We start from the raw sequence: 18,758 nt of genomic DNA on the forward strand, positions 1-18,758 counted from the left end.
ATTTATCCTTGTTATGTTAAGTTTAATTTTACGGTTTATGAACTAATCCCAATTGTCTGATATTTGCGTTCATATCGTAACAATAAAACACCATATCACGGCTTGATTATTGGACTTATTTTGCTCAAGTTATATCATATCTGGACGGAGATCCATTTTTGAAACGTACCCATCACCATGGCTTCAGACCTAGATTCGAAACAGCTCGATCAATTGAAGGAAGCCGAAAAATTGGCATTTGATCATCCAAACTTTTTTGAGCAAATCCTTGACACGACAATCTCTATATGCATAGGAACACCATGTAATGAGTTTCGACTCCAGTATCAGTGTTTGAGCTTAATCTACAAGGCCTTTTACGAGAAGAAAATCGAATCTTTCGAATTAAGAAGTCAACAGTCTGTCAAAGTGATTCAGCTTCTTGATTACTTGATAATTCGTAACGAACAGAGATCTCCAAATTACTTGATTATACAGAAATGTATTGATATTCTCAACGCTACATACGATCTTATTTTTTTGCAGATGGTCCAAAATCCGAATGAAGACGAATGGGAACGCCTCTCTGATGTCAAAGACTATTTACTTTCTCAATGGCCCTCTTCATATCCATTACAGCCATATAATCCGGAAACTGACCTCTCGAGATCAATCGCATGCAAAACTTCCCTGATCAAACTAATCGGAAAAATTATTCAAGTTCAACTCCCAGCATCTTCCTCTGGTATTGATATCGAACATGATATATCAGTCTCTATGATCCAAAGTAACCATCCGTTTCTTTTAAATTCAAACCTGTCGTCGCAAGCACAAAATCTATTAGACAGTCTGTTTGCAGTCTTGAATGATGATGTTTTGCTTCCAACTGCAATATTCACCACTATCATGTCTACAATGATGACGCTGTTCAAATCAAGACCCAAATTCCTCTCAAATAAGTTTATTATGTTTGTCCTAGCCTATGAGTCGCAATTGAAGATTGAACCACGTTTCGAACGAGAAGAAAAACTTAAAATGAAACTCATCAAAAGGTTTAATGACAGAGTTGACAAGTGCCTCATATCTATACTATTAAACAAGGGATTCTTGGCAAAGGATCCCGGCCTGAGAACTAGATTTGAGAATAAGTTCAACTACTTGGTGGACAAGGCACGAGATCAAAGACAAAAGGGAATACTAAACGTTGATGACGATGACGACCCCGAGGTGAAAAACATAAAAAAACAGAAGGTTGAGGCTATACAGAGAGACAATATGCTATTCTACAACGAGTCCAAGATTGCCAGATCCCATGACTATAAATCCATATACAATTTGATTAAGCCAAATGATCAATTGACAGAATTTGATATGTCATCTATCCCAACAGATATACTGGTCTCAATGGTTGTAACGGCATTACAGAAGATAAGCACTGCCAAGCTAGTAAAAGGCCTGACGATTGTTTTTGATAGATATAAAGACCTTACAACGAACACCGATACCGCTTTTCAAGGAATATATTTAACCCCCCCCAACAATGAAGGATCTTTGAAAAGAAAGCGTACAGATGATGACGAGGATGGTGTACGTAGGAGATTAAAGGCAGATACTGGAACTGAGAATTCAAACGAAACTGATGACACGTATAGTGATGACGAATTGAAGGGAGCATTTCTGGTTCCCGTACCTAATGAATTTTCTCTCAACAATAAGAAAGAGCAACTGGGACTTATAATAAATAACTTCGTCAAGCTGTCTGCTCAAAAGGTCAAGAAAAATAAATCAAGCTTAGACTCTTCGATACATCAAAATGCGCTTGAAAAACTTGCAATCTCGAATTGGAATGAAGAGTCTTGGATTAAAATCCTTTCTCGGCTTGCGACCCGCGGACTAGCGGATCATGAGCTAGCCAATTGTATGAGGAAGTCAATATTTGACTACTTCAAAGACGACATGAGAAATAGAATTGATGGAGTCATTGAGTGGCTAAATGAAGAATATTACTCTGAGATACGTGATACTACAGGTATTCAGCCATTGAGAGACGGAAACTATATGACATACTGTGCATTTACTTTAGACAATTTGATTCCATTCTTGGAATCTAGTGATAGAAAACTTTTCATCAGATTGATGAGCGAGTTACCTTACCTGGATAAGAGTCTCATTTCAAAAATTCGATCTTTGTGTAAAGATCCCGTTAGGTCCAAACTCGGTTTTCAATCTTTGTTGTATCTCATTATGTTTAGGCCACCCGTGTTAAACGACTGTTTGGGGCTACTTACAGACATGCTAAATGATACAAGCAGCGATGATGCGCTGAAAAATGAATGCTCTAATTACCTCAAAAAGTATGGTCCTCAGCAATAGAAGAACGAAATACCGACATATCTAGAGACGTTAAATTAATCCCTGCTTCTTTAATTGCTCATAAACTTTTCTACTCATAACATTACCCTCTTCATCTTCCACTTCAACCCCATCATCTTTGTATTGTGCATCATTTCTTTGTTTTTTTTCCAAATAGTTGGAGAGCTCCAGGACATCGTCAATCTTATCTAAATCTCGAAATGCATTATATTCCCCCATCACACCGAGCATTTTGAGTCCATGTAGATGCCTTGGCTCTGTAAAATGGTTCTGAAAAACTTCTTTACCCTTGAACTTAACGTTTCCGCAGATCTCGCATGTGAACACCATATCAAACCCTTTGAGTTTCCAGAGCCATAAAGGCATTGGCTTTCCATCTGGACCAATTGGTGAAATTTCGTCATTTCCAAGATGATGAAGCTCTTCATGGCCATCAAGCTTATGATCATTGTGCAATTCAGCAATATTTTCATATTCGTAATCAGAAAGATTCTTAGCGTCATTAGTTTCAAACTCTTTTTCTCTGAAACTCAAAGAAGAGTACCTTTCGGCTTCTTTTTTTGTGTTTTCGAGTTCCTTCTTGAGAAGCTTTATGGTTTCCATCACCATATGTTCGTTCAGAGCAACTTCATAAGTCCCAGGTCTTGATACTGCTTTCTTATGCTTTTTTCCCTTCAAATGTGAATTAAATACGGACAATTTTGCGAAGTCTTTTTGACAAACCAGACAATAAACGTTGTCTCCATCGCCAATTAATGCGGAACAAAAAGATTGCCTGATACGTTCGATGTCAATTTCAGGTCTATTCAAAGGACGAGTCTTAATATAGAAATTTGACAGATACTCGGCAAGGTTCTTGATGTATGTCTTATATTGAACAGAATCTTTATCGTAGGTTTCACAATCGAATTTGGTAAGTACCGAAAGATATTCTGTATATGATGGAATATTTCCCCCATAGAAGGACTGCTTTTTTGGTAAATTTAGCCACTCCTTGAAATTCTCACTTAGATCTAAAATTTCACCTAAAGCCTCTTTCGGGCCAAAAATTGACGATAGTTGAAGATCTCTTGCATAGGAACTCAACAACCTTCTTCTGTTACACGTATCTCCTTTGTCACTTGAATATAAAGCATATTTATCTAGTTCTTCTTTCTCGACATCATTAGCATTCAATCCTAAATGTAACAGTCGATCATGTTTTTTTGAAAGACGAATATAACAATCATCGAATTCCCTCAAGGTATGTAAGTGATCCTTATCATGTAATAATGAAACCAACTTTCGTGTTTGGAACCGTCTCCTATCCAAGAAACGTTTTATTTCAAGTCTCAGTAATACAGTTTTTGCCTTGGATTCTTTGCTAGAAGACAGGTTGCGTGATCGTTCAAGTTGCAAAGGCTGATAAAGCTCAGGAAATTTGCAGAATCTAGTTGTGATCGCATGTTCCATCCGATCCAAATCCTCCAATATTGCTCTCTTCTCTTCCAAGGACATTTTTGGTAAAGTTTATTTTATGGGCTGTGAATCTACTAAATCTACAAATTTTGTTGTATCGTTTCTATTTCTGATGGTCACAGCGTACGTACTCAACCAATGATGTTATCTATCATCTAATGCAAAAAGTGTACTATTTGTTCAAAATGCCACACCCACCACGATTACCACGTTCCACGATCTTTTGTCCAATGAATTGCCGCAATCGCTTGGCCCTTGGAATTTTGAGCTTAAGATATTTTTGAATAACAAATTTTCAAGGCCTGCAAACTTTGAACCAAACCAGATAGCCAACAGATATCTCTACACTCTTCAATTGTCCTATTACAACAACCAAACGATTAGTATAATTAATAACTCGAAATCCATCATCACAAAAATTCCAGATACCGGTGCACTTTTCAATGATTCTTCAAGTCCTGCAAACTCAGCACTTATAGAGCACATCAAACATGGATGCGCCAACAACATGGGAACTACAACGGAAAGTTTTGACCTTCTTATAACGAAAAAGCTTGCCAGCCTTTGGACTGTAAAGCAGACAATAAAGGGAGAAGGAGGATATGGATATATAATTTCTGTGCCTGGATTGAATGAAAACGGGAAGGATGAAAAATTCAAACTGAGAACTAGTAACTGCTTTCTCCACGGATTGTTCAAAGGATTTCTTATCGAAATAGAACACCTTGATGATGAAATTCATCAAGACGATAATTTGGAGCGTAACGGTTTGATTGTTAAATTTACGAATAGCATCAATAAGATCAAAAGCTTGATAGATTTGTACAAGTTTCCAGAAGGCAACTTGTGCTTCAACGTTCTCAATGAGACTAAGCTGGACTATCTAAGTGACTTATGTCAGCAGTATTGCGATGCGTTACAGTTTTAAATATAACAATATGAAAATCTTAAAGCTTTGTTGCCTATGCGTGTGACTTTGTCAAGTGGGTTCTTTCGCGTTCAACCCTTATTCTGACTGCTAATTTGCTCTGTTCGTAGGTGAAATTCTTCTCTTCTTCCGTGAGTTTTACGGAGCGCATTTCAACAGCAGGGAAGAGCGTCTCCAGAGAGTTATCGCTTCCGGTTTCCGATGTCCCAGATGATATCAAAGTGTCCGACGAATCAGATTCTTGGGTACTTTCATAGTATACTTTATCAAGCTTCATAATGGACATTGATGGTTTAGCACGTAAAGTGTTGCGATTGCTGGATTGCAGCGGTTGAGAGATTTGCAGGTTGACTGCAGACCTATGAGATTTCAGTCCCCTTGGCCTGTTGGAGTCCAGTAGTGTGACTCTGGTACTTTGAAGCCTTTGTTCTTTTGACTTCAAAGTTGCCTTGTAGATCCTTTCCACCTGTATGTGGTATGCAAGTTTTTGAACATAAAATCTAATAATCTTTGCTCTATCGTTCTTATCGAAAATCTTGTTATTTGAACAGGCTCTTTGAGCAGATATGATCTCTCTCGCAATATCTGTTTTCACGCGTTGGCTAATATTATGTTCCTTGTATATATCAGATTTGTTGACCAACACATCAATGTAATTTCTGTCCGAAGAGCTGGCTTTCAATATTGTAAAGTGAAAGTTTGGAGCCATGAACTTGGGAAGTTCTGAAAACTCTTTAGGGCTATCGCTTAAAATCAAATAGGATCTGAATTTGTTCTTGCAATAGTCAATCAGAATTCGATAAGGGTCGTCAAGGAAGATCTCTTTGAATGATTGGATGTCATAAACCGAGTCCAACTTGTCGTTGATAATCACATCAGGATGGAGCGGTGCATCTGGTTTCGAGAGCCAGTCAAAAGATACTTCCCCTGAATCCAAGATCTTGAGAAAGGGGGCAAAGTTGTATATCTTCAGTCTCTCAAACATATACATCAAAGATTTGATTTGAAGATCAACAGAGTCTTCATTTTCGCCTCTCTGGTATCTAGGAACATTGACGGCTACCTCACTTCTAGACCAAATATATCTCCACATCAAAGCAAACACAATAACACCACAAATCTTAGCTTGGTGTCAATAGACTCTAAAATCTATTCGCCAGTTTGTTTAGTTTAGCATCTGATCTTAAATACCACAATAGGAAAATTATCAATAAAGCTTTTCGGATTTCATTACGTTATATCGCAAAAAAATAGTCGAGCTTTCTGAACCGTTCGTTAATAAAAAAATAGTTTTTTCAGATTTCTATGTGAGGCAGTCACGATAGAATTCCATCGAACTCGTCAGCGCCAAATGTGAATGCGGCTTTCAAAAGCTTTGTCGAATTTGGGATGGGAATCCATGAATCGAAGATGTCAAAATGGGGGATCACAAAAGTACACTCACGAGGAAAATCAAAACCTTCTCGTACCTTTAACACATACGGAAATGATCGATCGATTTGAGAAGATTCCTCAATGATTTTCGTCATATATAGGTATCTGAGGTATTTATGGACCGATTCGTAATAACATCATATACATCGCGCTTTGTCCCTGTCCCAGAGATTTCGATGAAAAAAGCGAATTTTATTCTAATATTTGAAGCATGCCAAACATGGGGCAGTTGATTTGTGTGAGGGTAAAATATCATGAATTGCACCCATCAAATGCAGCAAGATATTGACCAATCCTATAATAGAAAACAGACTTACCACAAATAGATTGTGATGACGATATTATGAATCTCCAGATGAAAGGCTCGAAAGCTATGAAGCCTCTTGAAACTTTTCATGGTGAGATAATATTTTCGAAATTTCCACGAACTTCTAAAACGCAATTATTGAATATAAAGGAAAAATAATATTTCCATATAGCAAGCAAATCAAGCTGCACTCCTCATCCTTAAAACTAATAAATCTTACCCATTTGATACCAATGGTCAAAGGTAATGTTATAGTGGTTTCAAATAGAATCCCAGTCACTATTAAGAAGACTGAAGATGATGAAAATGGAAAATCAAGATACGACTATACAATGTCATCAGGCGGATTAGTGACGGCATTACAAGGGCTCAAAAATCCATTTCGATGGTTTGGATGGCCTGGGATGTCTGTTGATAGCGAACAGGGACGACAAACTGTCGAGCGGGATTTGAAGGAAAAGTTCAATTGTTATCCGATATGGTTAAGTGACGAAATTGCAGACTTACATTATAACGGCTTTAGCAATTCTATACTTTGGCCATTGTTCCACTATCACCCAGGGGAGATGAATTTTGATGAAATTGCTTGGGCCGCTTATTTGGAAGCAAATAAACTGTTTTGCCAAACGATCTTAAAGGAGATAAAAGACGGGGACGTTATATGGGTACATGATTATCATCTCATGTTGTTGCCTTCACTGCTAAGAGACCAACTTAATAGTAAGGGGCTACCGAATGTCAAAATTGGCTTTTTCCTTCATACTCCTTTTCCTTCAAGCGAAATATACAGGATACTTCCTGTAAGGAAAGAAATTCTCGAAGGAGTGCTTAGTTGTGATTTGATAGGTTTCCACACCTATGATTATGTCCGTCACTTTCTTAGTTCGGTTGAAAGAATATTGAAATTGCGAACGAGCCCACAAGGTGTTGTCTATAATGATAGACAGGTGACTGTAAGTGCTTATCCGATTGGCATTGACGTTGACAAATTCTTGAATGGTCTTAAGACTGATGAGGTCAAAAGCAGGATAAAACAGCTGGAAACCAGATTTGGTAAAGATTGTAAACTTATTATTGGGGTGGACAGGCTGGATTACATCAAAGGTGTACCTCAAAAACTCCACGCGTTTGAAATTTTCTTGGAGAGACACCCTGAGTGGATTGGAAAAGTTGTTTTGATACAGGTGGCTGTCCCCTCACGAGGGGACGTTGAAGAATATCAATCTTTGAGGGCAGCTGTAAATGAGCTAGTGGGAAGAATCAATGGTAGATTTGGTACCGTCGAATTTGTTCCTATCCATTTCCTTCATAAAAGCGTGAACTTCCAAGAGCTGATATCTGTCTACGCTGCTAGTGATGTTTGTGTAGTGTCATCGACACGGGACGGAATGAATTTGGTCAGTTATGAATACATTGCTTGTCAACAAGATCGAAAGGGATCTCTAGTACTAAGTGAATTTGCGGGAGCTGCTCAGTCATTAAATGGCGCTCTCGTAGTGAATCCATGGAATACAGAAGAACTCAGTGAAGCTATTTACGAAGGCTTGATCATGAGTGAAGAGAAAAGGAGGGGCAATTTTCAGAAGATGTTCAAGTACATTGAGAAATATACTGCAAGTTATTGGGGAGAGAACTTTGTGAAAGAATTGACGAGAGTGTGATTACTGTGGTTTGCAGGTTAATTTGAAATGTTCACTTGTACTTGAAGAATTTTATATTATATACATGTTATACATCAATAGGATAAAAATTAAGTAGACAAAGTTATCATTTTGTTGGGCTGTAAAAATTGAACGATAACAATATATTTGACAAAATTAATTTGATCTAATTGAGCTGGAGGGCGTAATATATTTGGTTTCCTGAATCATCTTGTAGATCACAATATGGGGCAGCTTCTTTCGCAGCCGATCACAGAGAAACACATCACACTTGTCCAACATGATCACATATCGCATTCAATCGGGGAAATGCAAGGATACAGGTTGACCATGGAAGACGCGTTCTGTGATTTGAACGAAAGAATATTCGTGACGGAAGAGGGACTTGACATCAGAAAACAAGACGAGAATACAGAGGGTGATCTGGAGTCTCTTCAAATTAACATTTATGGTGTCTTTGACGGACATGGCGGTTCGGGAGCATCTAGATATGTTAGCCAAAAACTGCCATCGCTTTTGCGAGATGAGCTTATACTAACAATCAATAACTTACCTCAGGTATCTAGATCAAAGCTTTTGAATTGCCAAGAAGTGTTAAAGGCAATTGATTTTCCTCGGCTTCTGCGATCATCATTTATGAAATGTGACTCTATGTTTTATAGCCATCACGACAACAACAGTGGAACAACAGCAGTGGTGCTGATAATCTTTTGTGGCTACGCATTTGTGGCTAATTCCGGTGACTCAAGGTGTATATTGAGTCGAAAGGGAGCCACAAAAACGCTGTCTTTTGATCATAAGCCAAGGAACCTGGGTGAGCTAATGCGAATCCACAGCGACGGAGGTTACGTTTCTACCAACAGAGTGAATTCAATTTTGGCTTTGAGTAGAGCCTTTGGAGATTTCTCCTTCAAGATGCATACAGAAAACACTTACTCCAGACAACTGATGTTCACAACAGCCAAACACAAATATACTCCTCCCGAAGAATATCAAGTTACTGCAGAACCCGATATTCTCATACATAAGATTACTCAGCTGGATGAGTTCTTTATTCTTGCTTGCGATGGAATATGGGATTGCTACAAGTCTCATGAATTGGTACGTTTGGTGAGGCATCATCTCTCACTGGGAAAAAAACTACCTGAGATCAATGAGATAATTCTTGATAATTGTATCAGGATGGCAAATACAATAACTGGCATCGGGTTCGATAATATGACATTGATTATCGTTGCCTTGCATCAAGACTACAAAGATTTGAACAATTGGTATACAAAAATGAAATACAGAATTCTGGACGAGCATTTTGGGCCCTCTGGGCATTGACGACGAAAGATCACATCTTCTGAGTATAGCTGCATGTACTAATTCATGTTGAACAGTCTAACCTTGCTTCACTGAATGACTTGTCGGTTGTTTCTTTGATCAACTGGATTACCTTTTTCATTTTTTCCTCACCTTCACTGATACCGAAGGTTTGCAGTGGCTTTAATTCTCCTTTCATCCACTTCTTCAGGCACTTAGCACGCTGCACCTCACCAAGTCGTGAAATAGACATCTGGTTAGGTTCGTAGAAAGTAATGATATCGACTATAAGCCCGAATTGATTAAGTAATTTGCTGACAATCAACGGCACTAGCGAACTCAGGTAATTCGTAGGGCGTCCCGTTTCAATCGCCGCGACAACATAGTCACCAGCTTTGAACACACAACTTCTTGGTGGGCAAGATTTTGAGGTCATAAGTATAGAACCAACGAGTGCATTAATTGATTCCTCGATGTCAATCGCAAAGTACTGCATTCCCAAAACCTCAAAAGTCTCTTCAGCTTTTCCCAAGTAGAAAAGTAGTTGCATTTCAACGACGTTTCCATTATCTAGAGTCTTCTCAATATTGTGTAAGAAGCCAAAGTCTCCTGTTCTCATATAGTCCAAATCTTTGTTCCAATTTTCAATTTTGGCTCTCAGTCTAGAGTCATCAAACTTTCCTGTTTGTGTTACTGTTACATTTGAAACTGTCGATTCAGAGCAAACCCAAACTTCTCCAAACTCTCCAACTTTGCATATCTTAGATGTTTCGGGATTGACCACTGCTAACTGTGTGTTCACAGGAACTATGCCGGAATCCTGCAAATGAATTGCGTACGGCGAATCACTAGGATTGACCAATGACACATATCCTTGAGTCAATGCAAGAGGGTCGACCCACAAATCAAGGGGAGCAAAAGACAGGTATGATCTCAATGATATCATAGGATTAAGATCGTGCTGATACACATTGGACACAGCAAACGGCGACAAATCTGTCAGTTGCATATGGTTCAAAAAGGCATTCAGTAGTTTTCCAGATGGACGGGCATCCCAGCCAATCATTAGGTTTTTCAAAGAAGAGAGATCACACTTTTTTGGAGCAGGATTCTCGATGGCATATGCTATCATTTTTTCTGTGACAAACACATTTTCCACTTTATAACGATCCAAGCTTAAAAAGAATTTGGAAGGATTTAATGAATAGTCCAAAGGCGATATCAGATACGTTGTTGTTCCCAAGTAGACACCTAACATCATCGATTGAAGGAATCCAAGCCCTGAACAGTGTCTCACACAAGCGCATAAAGGTTTTGTGCTATTTATCTGGCATGTTTCTTTGAGAATCTTACACATAGCCATCAAATTCGAGTGTTGTAATTTCGTTCCCTTATACTGATGATCCTCGGTCCAAGAAATCCACACTAGACATTCATCTCTCTTATTTCGTGGCTTGGATTTATACTGCTCCATCTTTTGATACATCACCTTTGAGTTGTTGGGGTATTTTGTATGTTTAGAAGTATTTCGACACTTGGGAATATTGATCTTCAGTTGGTTTGAAAGGGTTTTCATCTTGGAATTCACCGGTTTATTTTTCAATAATGTTTCCGTATCATTGTTCACAAATATTGCTTGTACATTGAAATCCTTGATGATACTTACAAGTGACAACGTGTCTTCTTCAAGTCGAGTCACATCCAAAGGAGGCAAAAGAATGGGCACCAGCCCTCCCAGCCAACAAGCATATAGACACACAATAACTTCCTCAGATAAAGGGTACATCAAAATAACGTAGTCACTGGATTTAAGATTTTGCTTTTCAAGAATATAAGAACAAACTGCAAACACTTTCATTTCCACTTTTTTCCAGGATAGTGATTTGCTTTCTTTAACACTTTGTCTGTCAATAATTCCATATGCCATCTCGTCAGCCTGTTTGGAAGCTCTTATTTTAAAAAGTTCAAGTATCGATTTGTACCCTGTTAGCTCCAAATTTGTACGATCATCCACACATTTCTCTCTCAGATCCAGACCTGAATATTGGAGATCTGTGTAGTTAAGAGCCTCTACTCGAGAATTGGAAGAATATAGAGACCATATTCCGCCGCTAATGTCTTCTCCGTGGGGTATTGCACTCAATGAATTTGATAGATTGAATTTAACATAAACGGAAGGTATTTTTCCCTCCATAAACCGCCGCTTGCAAAGCATATTGGCAATCTCTGGTCTACCACTCCGTGGAGTCCTTGGAAGTGAATTTGGTGCACATAAAAGGATACAATGCAGTCGGACATTTTGCATCTGTTCAAGAATTTGAAACGCTTTTGAAGCTATCTCATCCAGAACTGGATAGTTCATCCGGTCTCCAGAGTGTGCGGCTACTGCTGCAGGTAATATTTGAGCTGATGGTGACTCAATGATCACGATAGGCACGTGTTCACGATTTATGGTGATGTTAAAAAATGAACAGTCCGACACTTCGTTCATGTTTCTGACTAGAGTCTTTACCAGATGACCTGCATAGTGATACCTATATTGGTTTATCTGTTGTTCGAATGAATTTGTCGCATCTTTTTTCTTCTGCTGCAAATACTGATCGTACCATGTTACTTTTTGTCTGATTCTATCTTCATATAGGCCCAGAACGTAAACTTTGCCATTGTATGTGAATCCAAGCAATCCCGTTCTAACAAACTTTAAGTTGAGAATTCCCTCATAATCCGAGCACTCTGCTTGAAAGATAGATTGGGTAGCATCCGCAAGGCTCCAGAATCCTCCGGAGATACAGTGTGAGTCCACCCAAATCTCCCCAACTTCCATGTTACCACTGAGAAATCGAGTTTCTGGATTCACAATTGCAAGAGTGGCATCAGGCAGTGGGTATCCAAATGCACCTACTCTAATGTACTTAGAAGATTCACCATTGTCCATGAGAGTAGAAATTGGAGGAGGCCTATCGCTTACTACCTTAACAGTGTTTGAGGTTAGCGATGCTTTGTCGATTAAGAGCTCTGATAATTTGTTATTTTCATCATTTTCATCGTCATCTTCGTAAGCATCATTGGGCAAATCATCTGCCATTGGACTGTGGAATGTGCATCCCAAATTCTCCTCCTTACCTATCCAATCTCTCATTGATATAATCATCCCTCCATGTTCATTGAGGGCTAATATAGGAGCGATAATTTGGCGCGGTGATTTATGTCCTAGCGGGCGAAACCATCTATTCACAAGCATATCATTGAACTCGCAGTCCACAATAACTGTGTCTATCAAGCACCACTTAACACATGACAGATCAACTTTGACTTTCTTATTGAAAGTTCTGGTCATTTGTGGAAAAGATTGATAGTTGTAGGCAACTTGCTTCAAGCTCAAGTAATCGGAAAGCATAACAGAAACTCTGTATTTTGATATGACATGAGCGAGGAGGCCTGCAACTTCCGTCAATCGCTGCGGCATCCAAAGTAGAGTATTTCCTGTAAACACAGTAAACAATACTGAAAAAATCAAGCCAATTGAGTCACGAGCATCCAAAGTGCTCAAGAGCACATTTTTGGAGCTTGAATACCTGATATCTGATCTCACAAATTCCTGTGCATCCATGGTCGGTGAGCTCGCAAAAATTGACAACAACGAGCTCATTTGATGCATTATAGTCCTATGAGAAATCACAACACCCCTAAGCTCGCCAAAAGAGCTTTTGGTATATTGAATATAGGCGAGATCGCTGATTTTCATCGCTGGTGGGTCTTCATCTTTTGCAGCCAGTCCTGTATCAGTTGTTTTCCATATATCCATACCTTTAGGCCAAATTGAAAGCTTGGATCCGTTTGACTGTCTCTCAAAATGTTTGTAGACCGAATCGGACATTAAACAAAGATGAGACTGGGTGTCAGTCATAATTTTAACCAACTCCTTAGATGATAAACCACTATTCATTGGAACAGCCACCGTCCCAGACAAGAAACAAGCATACACAGCAATGACTAGTTCGATGACTTCAATATTCTGATAAATAAGACAAACACGATCGCCCGGATAAAGAGCTGCTTTGTTCTTTATTTTCTGTGCTATTTTTTCAGCTCTCAAATATAGCCTTTCCCAAGATATGGACTGGTTTTCTTTGCCCTTCGCATCAACAATGACTATAGCAGCTTCTCTCTTGTAGATTGAGCCTCTGTGTCTCAGAATGCTGGGCAGATTATTGAATTTCTGCTCAAGCATTTCGTCAACATCTCTTGGATCAAGAGGTTTCTGCAATTCCCTTGGTACGTCAAATTGCTGGAAATAATTCAAGGAAGGTTCCAGGTACGAAAAAGGCTCATCTTCGTACGTTAAAGGTTGGGTAAATTTTTCATTATGGTCATCTGGAAAACTATTATTTTTACCTAGGTTGAGTTCGAATTCGTGAGGTTCTGATGGAACGGGAGTGGAGGTAGAAGTGGAGTTGCTTAGGGTAGTTGCTTTATTCGATAATGGTGTTTTTGGTAAAGTCGTTGATCTGGAGGACACAGATTGAAGAATTTCTAGTCTTTTGTTTATGTAGCCTTTCTCGGTAAGATAACCTTCTTGGTATTCATTGATGAGTTTCAATAATTGGTCCTCGAGTACTTGAGGGCAGTTCCTTGGAATTGTGAAGTCCATCTTTTCGTTGGCTACCCAGATCCAGAGAATTCATCCAAAGTCGCACGCAACTGTACCTAATTAGTCAATTTCCTGTCAGTTTAGAAATTAGCTTTTCCGCCTGATGATGACCGCCCTCGAATGTACTAAATTGAAAACAAAGAAAAACCCTGAATTTCAATAGCTAAACTGCAAATTCAGCCACAGCACTAATTCTTGAAAGCTTATTTGGAGAAGATATCCTGAAGATATTGATTGACCTTTATGTTTTTCTTCGGAGAGACAAATTGATTTATCGATGACTAATTTATAGCGTAATGATCAGGTACAGATAACTTAATTCTTTCCAAAAACTTGGATATCTATTTACTTCCAAATTCGATTGTATGGTTGATTTACATTGTTTGGCAGATGTTTGCTTGATTCCTGTAAGTAATAAAGATTCTAGGAAATGTAGGTTTTGCTAACCACTCAGATCGGGACGGCAACTTCTTCTGTTTCGGATTATATCGTTGCTGTTGAGAAAGAAATCCAAGCAAGTGGTTTGAAGAGCACCTTACACAGTGCAGGAACAACTATTGAGGGAGAGTGGTCTGAGGTTATGAATCTGATAGGCAAGTTACATGAGACGGTCCACCAAATGGGAGTTTTGAGAATTCAAAGTGATATTCGTGTTGGAACTAGGACTGACAAATGCCAAACAGCGGAGGATAAAGTTTTGGTTGTGGAGCAAAAGCTCAAATCGCAATAATAGATAAATCTTTATTGGGTGCTTCTAAGCTATTTGGAAGAGTAGAATCGGAATACCTAAACATTACCGATAACAACTGATTTTAGAACAACGTAATCGTCCACTCCATACTTGGAACCTTCTCTTCCAAATCCTGACCAGCCGATACCACCGAATGGAAGAGCAGCTTCCGTCATGGCTCCGGTATTGGCACCCACCATACCACTGTTGAGCTGCTCGCTCACTCTGAACACTTTAGCGTAGTCCTTCGAGAAAAAATAACCCGCCAGACCATACTCAGTATCGTTAGCAAGTTCAATGACTTCCTCTTCGGTACTGAACTTGATCAATGGAACTAGTGGGCCAAATGTTTCCTCTTTCGTCACTACCGCATTCAAAGGAACATCGATCAAAACGGTAAGTTGATGGAAATTATCTCCTAAAGATCTTTCAACATTGCCACCAGTAACTATCTTAGCTCCTTTGCTGACAGCGTCTTCAATATGTGACCTGACCTTTGAGACGGCTCTTTGATGAATCAAAGGTCCATGCGTAGTTCCTGGTTCCAGTCCATTGCCGAGCTTGAGTTTGCCAACCGCATCGGCTAACTTTTTTGCAAAAGTCTCATAGATCCCTTTTTGGACATATAGTCTGTTAGCACAAACACATGTCTGACCAGATTGTCTCAATTTGCATGCGATAGCACCCTGCACAGCAAGATCAACGTCTGCATCATCGAAGACAATAAATGGTGCATTTCCACCCAGTTCAAATGATAGTTTTTTAAGAGTAGAAGCGGACTGGGTCATAAGAATTTTACCAACACCAGTTGAACCCGTGAAGGAAATTTTCTTCAACAATGGAGATTCACAGAACATCTGTCCAACAGTTTTGGTCCTTTCTTCATTGACCGGGATGATGCTCACAACACCTTTAGGGAAACCGGCTTTCTCGATGAGAACTGCTATGGCCAACGCTGAAAGCGGGGTTTCGGTAGCTGGTTTGATAACAGCCGTGCATCCTGCCGCGAAAGCTGCTCCTAATTTTCTTGTGATCATCGCGATCGGAAAATTCCACGGTGTTAAAATACCGACTGGGCCAATTGGCTGCTTGTAGGTGATTATCCGTCTGCTGGGATCTGCAGAAGCTATGTTATCACCATTTATTCTGGGAGCCTCCTCCGAGAACCACTCGAAAAAGGATGAAGCATATTTCAACTCCCCCAAGGAATCAGCATAAGGTTTACCATTTTCTATAGTGCAAATTTTGGCAAGGTCTTCACCATTTTCAATCATCAAGTCGTAAAGTTTTCGGAGCAACAAACTTCTTTGTCTGCCCGTCGTTTTTTTGAACTCTTTAAATGCAGTGTCTGCGTCACGGATGGCTTGCTCCACAACTTCGATAGGCGTATTAGAAACTTTCAGCAGGTGCTTGTTGGTGGCCGGGTCTTCAACAGAAAACGTCTCGTCATTGAAATGAAGCCATTGGCCCCCTATGAAAGCACCTGTCTTAATCAGTTCTGCATTCTTGATGCCAAAATTTTGAGCCAGTTGATCGATGTCTGCCTCTGACGACATGTTTTTTGAGTTAGCGTTGAAAGAAATTTAGCTCGTATATTTATAGTGGCTGTGGATGAAAAAATACAGTCCCAAAATTTACTTTAGCGCACTTCAAAGCTCTGCTCCCCGTTCCTAATCGGTTTTTGCGATTCCACTGCCTTCGCCAAAGTATTTATATCTGGCAATATAAGTGGCATTATTGTACCTAGCGGCATATACCTTAAAAAATTTAGCCGCTAGGACTTGCGCGCTAAAATTAATCTAGTGATTCAAATACTTGAATAAAGAGCCCGAAGATGATTTCTGGCTTTTCTACTAATAGAAATTTACTTCCTTACAGTTACCGACTACCGACTAAATCATTGTTTTAGTGTAGTATTGACGAAATTGCATATTTGAAGTCCAGCGTTTTCTATTATCACATTAACTCTAGCCTTTTAAGATGATTAGTCTAAGCTTCTCAGTGTGTGATTGACAGTTTTATAACCTGACGCATTAGCCGAATTAAAGTTGACCATTCACTTAGTTCCCTCATTTCATACACAAGCATGTACCTTTCTCATCCTCTTTTTTCGCCTAGTGGGTGTAGTGTATTATTGATGTTTTCTTGATTCTGCTCATTCCCGTGAAAACCTCAAGCTCTTTAGTGCCCGGTGAAAAGCAAATATGAAATGCAAGTCTTTGCAATTGGGTTGTTATTTTGATATCCTTCGGCTGCAGAGAAATGATAGCATTAGGTGAAAAAATGGGGTTCTTGGCTAACGCTTATAGTTGAGTACAAGCACCGTTTGAATAATTTGACTGTCTTTAATCAATCGGTAGGGTCATTCCTAAAATGGCAATTTTGAAAATTTTCCGCGTGTGGTTAGGAACTCTGATACATTACGACTCATTCTCTTCAGACTATGTGGACCTCATATATTTATTTCATCGTAACTTGAAAATTTTTAGTAGTTGTTGGTTGTCTTTTAGTGTTTCGCTCACCGCGTCAAAACAAAGGGATGTCAAAAGGAAAGGTTTGTTTAGCATATTCTGGAGGTCTGGATACATCTGTGATTCTTGCATGGCTCCTAGAGCAGGGTTATGAAGTGATTGCTTTCATGGCAAATATTGGTCAGGAGGAGGACTTCGCAGCTGCTGAGGAAAAGGCCCTTGCAATTGGCGCAAGCAAGTATGTCCTAGTCGATGTCAGAAAAGAATTTGTTGAACAGGTGCTGTTTCCAGCTGTGCAAGTCAATGCCATTTATGAAAATGTTTATCTGTTGGGTACTTCGTTGGCCAGACCTGTTATTGCGAAAGCTCAAATTGATGTGGCAGAGAAGGAAGGCTGTTTTGCAGTTTCCCATGGTTGCACCGGTAAGGGAAATGACCAGGTTAGATTTGAATTGTCTTTCTATGCTTTGAAGCCTGATGTGAAAGTCATTGCACCTTGGAGAGATCCATCTTTCTTTGAGAGATTTGCGGGAAGAAAAGACTTACTCGATTACGCTGCTCAGAAGGGGATTCCGGTCACTCAAACTAAAGCCAAACCTTGGTCTACGGATGAGAACATGGCCCATATTTCATTTGAAGCTGGTATTCTCGAGGATCCGAATACAACGCCACCTAAAGATATGTGGAAGTTGACGGTTGATCCTATTGATGCTCCTGATGAACCAGAAGACTTTGTTGTCGAGTTCGAAAAAGGAATTCCTAAAAAGCTCATTTTATCTGATGGAAAGGAAGTGACCGACCCCGTCACTTTATTCATAACGGCCAATGGGATTGCCAGAAGAAACGGTGTTGGCAGAATAGATATTGTTGAAAACAGATTCATTGGTATAAAGTCTAGGGGTTGTTATGAAACACCTGGCCTGACTCTTTTGAGATCAGCACACATTGATCTGGAAGGTTTGACTCTTGACAGGGAGGTCAGAAGTATTAGAGATGCTTTTGTTACGCCGACATATTCCAAATTGCTCTACAATGGAATGTATTTCACTCCAGAGTGTGAATATGTCAGATCCATGATTCAGCCTTCCCAAAATACTGTCAATGGGCTTGTGAGAGCTAGGTGTTACAAGGGGTCTGTTACAATTCTAGGCAGATCATCATCCACGGAAAAGCTTTACGATGCTACTGAATCTTCCATGGATGAACTTACTGGCTTCCAACCTCAAGATGCTTCAGGATTCATTGCCGTTCAATCCATCAGGATCAAGAAATATGGTGAGAAAGCCAGAGAAGATGGTAAGGTTTTGAGTTTGTAACATTGGGCTTCAGGATGAAGCTTGAATTGGGCAACACTGCGTAAAACTTTCTGAAGAGAACCTAGGTTTTCGCAACTGTCGATTTGACTTCGTGTCAGTAAAATTCTTTCGTAAATCTCAGCGACCAAAAAAAAACGTTTTG

The 18,758-nt window shown here is 39.4% G+C and overlaps 8 protein-coding genes across 8 annotated transcripts; 4 read left to right on the forward strand and 4 right to left on the reverse strand.

Moving 5' to 3' along the window:
* Window positions 1–177: 177 nt before the first annotated feature.
* Window positions 178–2,282, forward strand: OGAPODRAFT_76747 (uncharacterized protein; the record flags this gene model as incomplete). The annotated part of the gene is made up of 2 exons (XM_018356222.1): window positions 178–2,181; window positions 2,232–2,282. 2 exons carry the CDS (start codon window positions 178–180, stop codon window positions 2,280–2,282), a joined length of 2,055 nt encoding a protein of 684 aa, XP_018210796.1.
* An 86-nt stretch (window positions 2,283–2,368) lies between these two features.
* On the reverse strand, window positions 2,369–3,087 carry OGAPODRAFT_16603 (uncharacterized protein; the record flags this gene model as incomplete). Its single annotated transcript, XM_018354544.1, has 1 exon — window positions 2,369–3,087. A coding segment is annotated over exon 1 (535 nt), but the record flags the coding sequence as incomplete, so codon positions are not given.
* Window positions 3,088–3,908: 821 nt separating this feature from the next.
* OGAPODRAFT_16605 (uncharacterized protein) lies at window positions 3,909–8,046 on the reverse strand. Its single transcript, XM_018354545.1, has one exon. It carries the CDS (start codon window positions 5,829–5,831, stop codon window positions 4,773–4,775), a length of 1,059 nt encoding a protein of 352 aa, XP_018210799.1. The 5' UTR covers window positions 5,832–8,046; the 3' UTR covers window positions 3,909–4,772.
* Window positions 3,909–8,243, forward strand: OGAPODRAFT_16607 (Alpha,alpha-trehalose-phosphate synthase). The gene has a single exon (XM_018354546.1). It carries the CDS (start codon window positions 6,713–6,715, stop codon window positions 8,138–8,140), a length of 1,428 nt encoding a protein of 475 aa, XP_018210798.1. The 5' UTR covers window positions 3,909–6,712; the 3' UTR covers window positions 8,141–8,243.
* Window positions 8,244–8,412: 169 nt separating this feature from the next.
* Window positions 8,413–11,684, forward strand: OGAPODRAFT_88410 (uncharacterized protein). Its single transcript, XM_018356898.1, has one exon. It carries the CDS (start codon window positions 8,450–8,452, stop codon window positions 9,467–9,469), a length of 1,020 nt encoding a protein of 339 aa, XP_018210800.1. The 5' UTR covers window positions 8,413–8,449; the 3' UTR covers window positions 9,470–11,684.
* On the reverse strand, window positions 8,413–14,099 carry OGAPODRAFT_100638 (uncharacterized protein; the record flags this gene model as incomplete). The annotated part of the gene is made up of 1 exon (XM_018352985.1): window positions 8,413–14,099. The coding sequence occupies one exon, from the start codon at window positions 14,097–14,099 to the stop codon at window positions 9,513–9,515; it is 4,587 nt and encodes a 1,528-aa protein (XP_018210801.1). The 3' UTR covers window positions 8,413–9,512.
* Window positions 14,100–14,475: 376 nt separating this feature from the next.
* On the reverse strand, window positions 14,476–16,434 carry OGAPODRAFT_16609 (uncharacterized protein). Its single transcript, XM_018354547.1, has 2 exons — window positions 14,554–16,434; window positions 14,476–14,506 (listed from the first exon to the last, which is right to left on the reverse strand). Exon 1 carries the CDS (start codon window positions 16,383–16,385, stop codon window positions 14,886–14,888), a length of 1,500 nt encoding a protein of 499 aa, XP_018210802.1. The 5' UTR covers window positions 16,386–16,434; the 3' UTR covers window positions 14,476–14,506; window positions 14,554–14,885.
* Window positions 16,435–17,324: 890 nt separating this feature from the next.
* On the forward strand, window positions 17,325–18,741 carry OGAPODRAFT_16610 (uncharacterized protein). The gene has a single exon (XM_018354548.1). The coding sequence runs from the start codon at window positions 17,369–17,371 to the stop codon at window positions 18,614–18,616; it is 1,248 nt and encodes a 415-aa protein (XP_018210803.1). The 5' UTR covers window positions 17,325–17,368; the 3' UTR covers window positions 18,617–18,741.
* The last annotated feature ends 17 nt before the right edge of the window (window positions 18,742–18,758 follow it).

This window comes from Ogataea polymorpha, assembly GCF_001664045.1.
Source record: "Ogataea polymorpha strain NCYC 495 leu1.1 chromosome Unknown OGAPOscaffold_4, whole genome shotgun sequence".
Classification (NCBI taxonomy): Eukaryota; Fungi; Ascomycota; class Pichiomycetes; order Pichiales; family Pichiaceae; genus Ogataea; species Ogataea polymorpha.

Excerpts from the sequence above, each read along its gene's own strand:
- OGAPODRAFT_16605 (XM_018354545.1), bottom strand. The coding sequence starts at position 5,831 with ATGTGGAGATATATTTGGTCTAGAAGTGAGGTAGCCGTCAATGTTCCT.
- OGAPODRAFT_16610 (XM_018354548.1), top strand. The coding sequence starts at position 17,369 with ATGTCAAAAGGAAAGGTTTGTTTAGCATATTCTGGAGGTCTGGATACA.
- OGAPODRAFT_88410 (XM_018356898.1), top strand. The coding sequence starts at position 8,450 with ATGCAAGGATACAGGTTGACCATGGAAGACGCGTTCTGTGATTTGAAC.
- OGAPODRAFT_16607 (XM_018354546.1), top strand. The coding sequence starts at position 6,713 with ATGGTCAAAGGTAATGTTATAGTGGTTTCAAATAGAATCCCAGTCACT.
- OGAPODRAFT_16609 (XM_018354547.1), bottom strand. The coding sequence starts at position 16,385 with ATGTCGTCAGAGGCAGACATCGATCAACTGGCTCAAAATTTTGGCATC.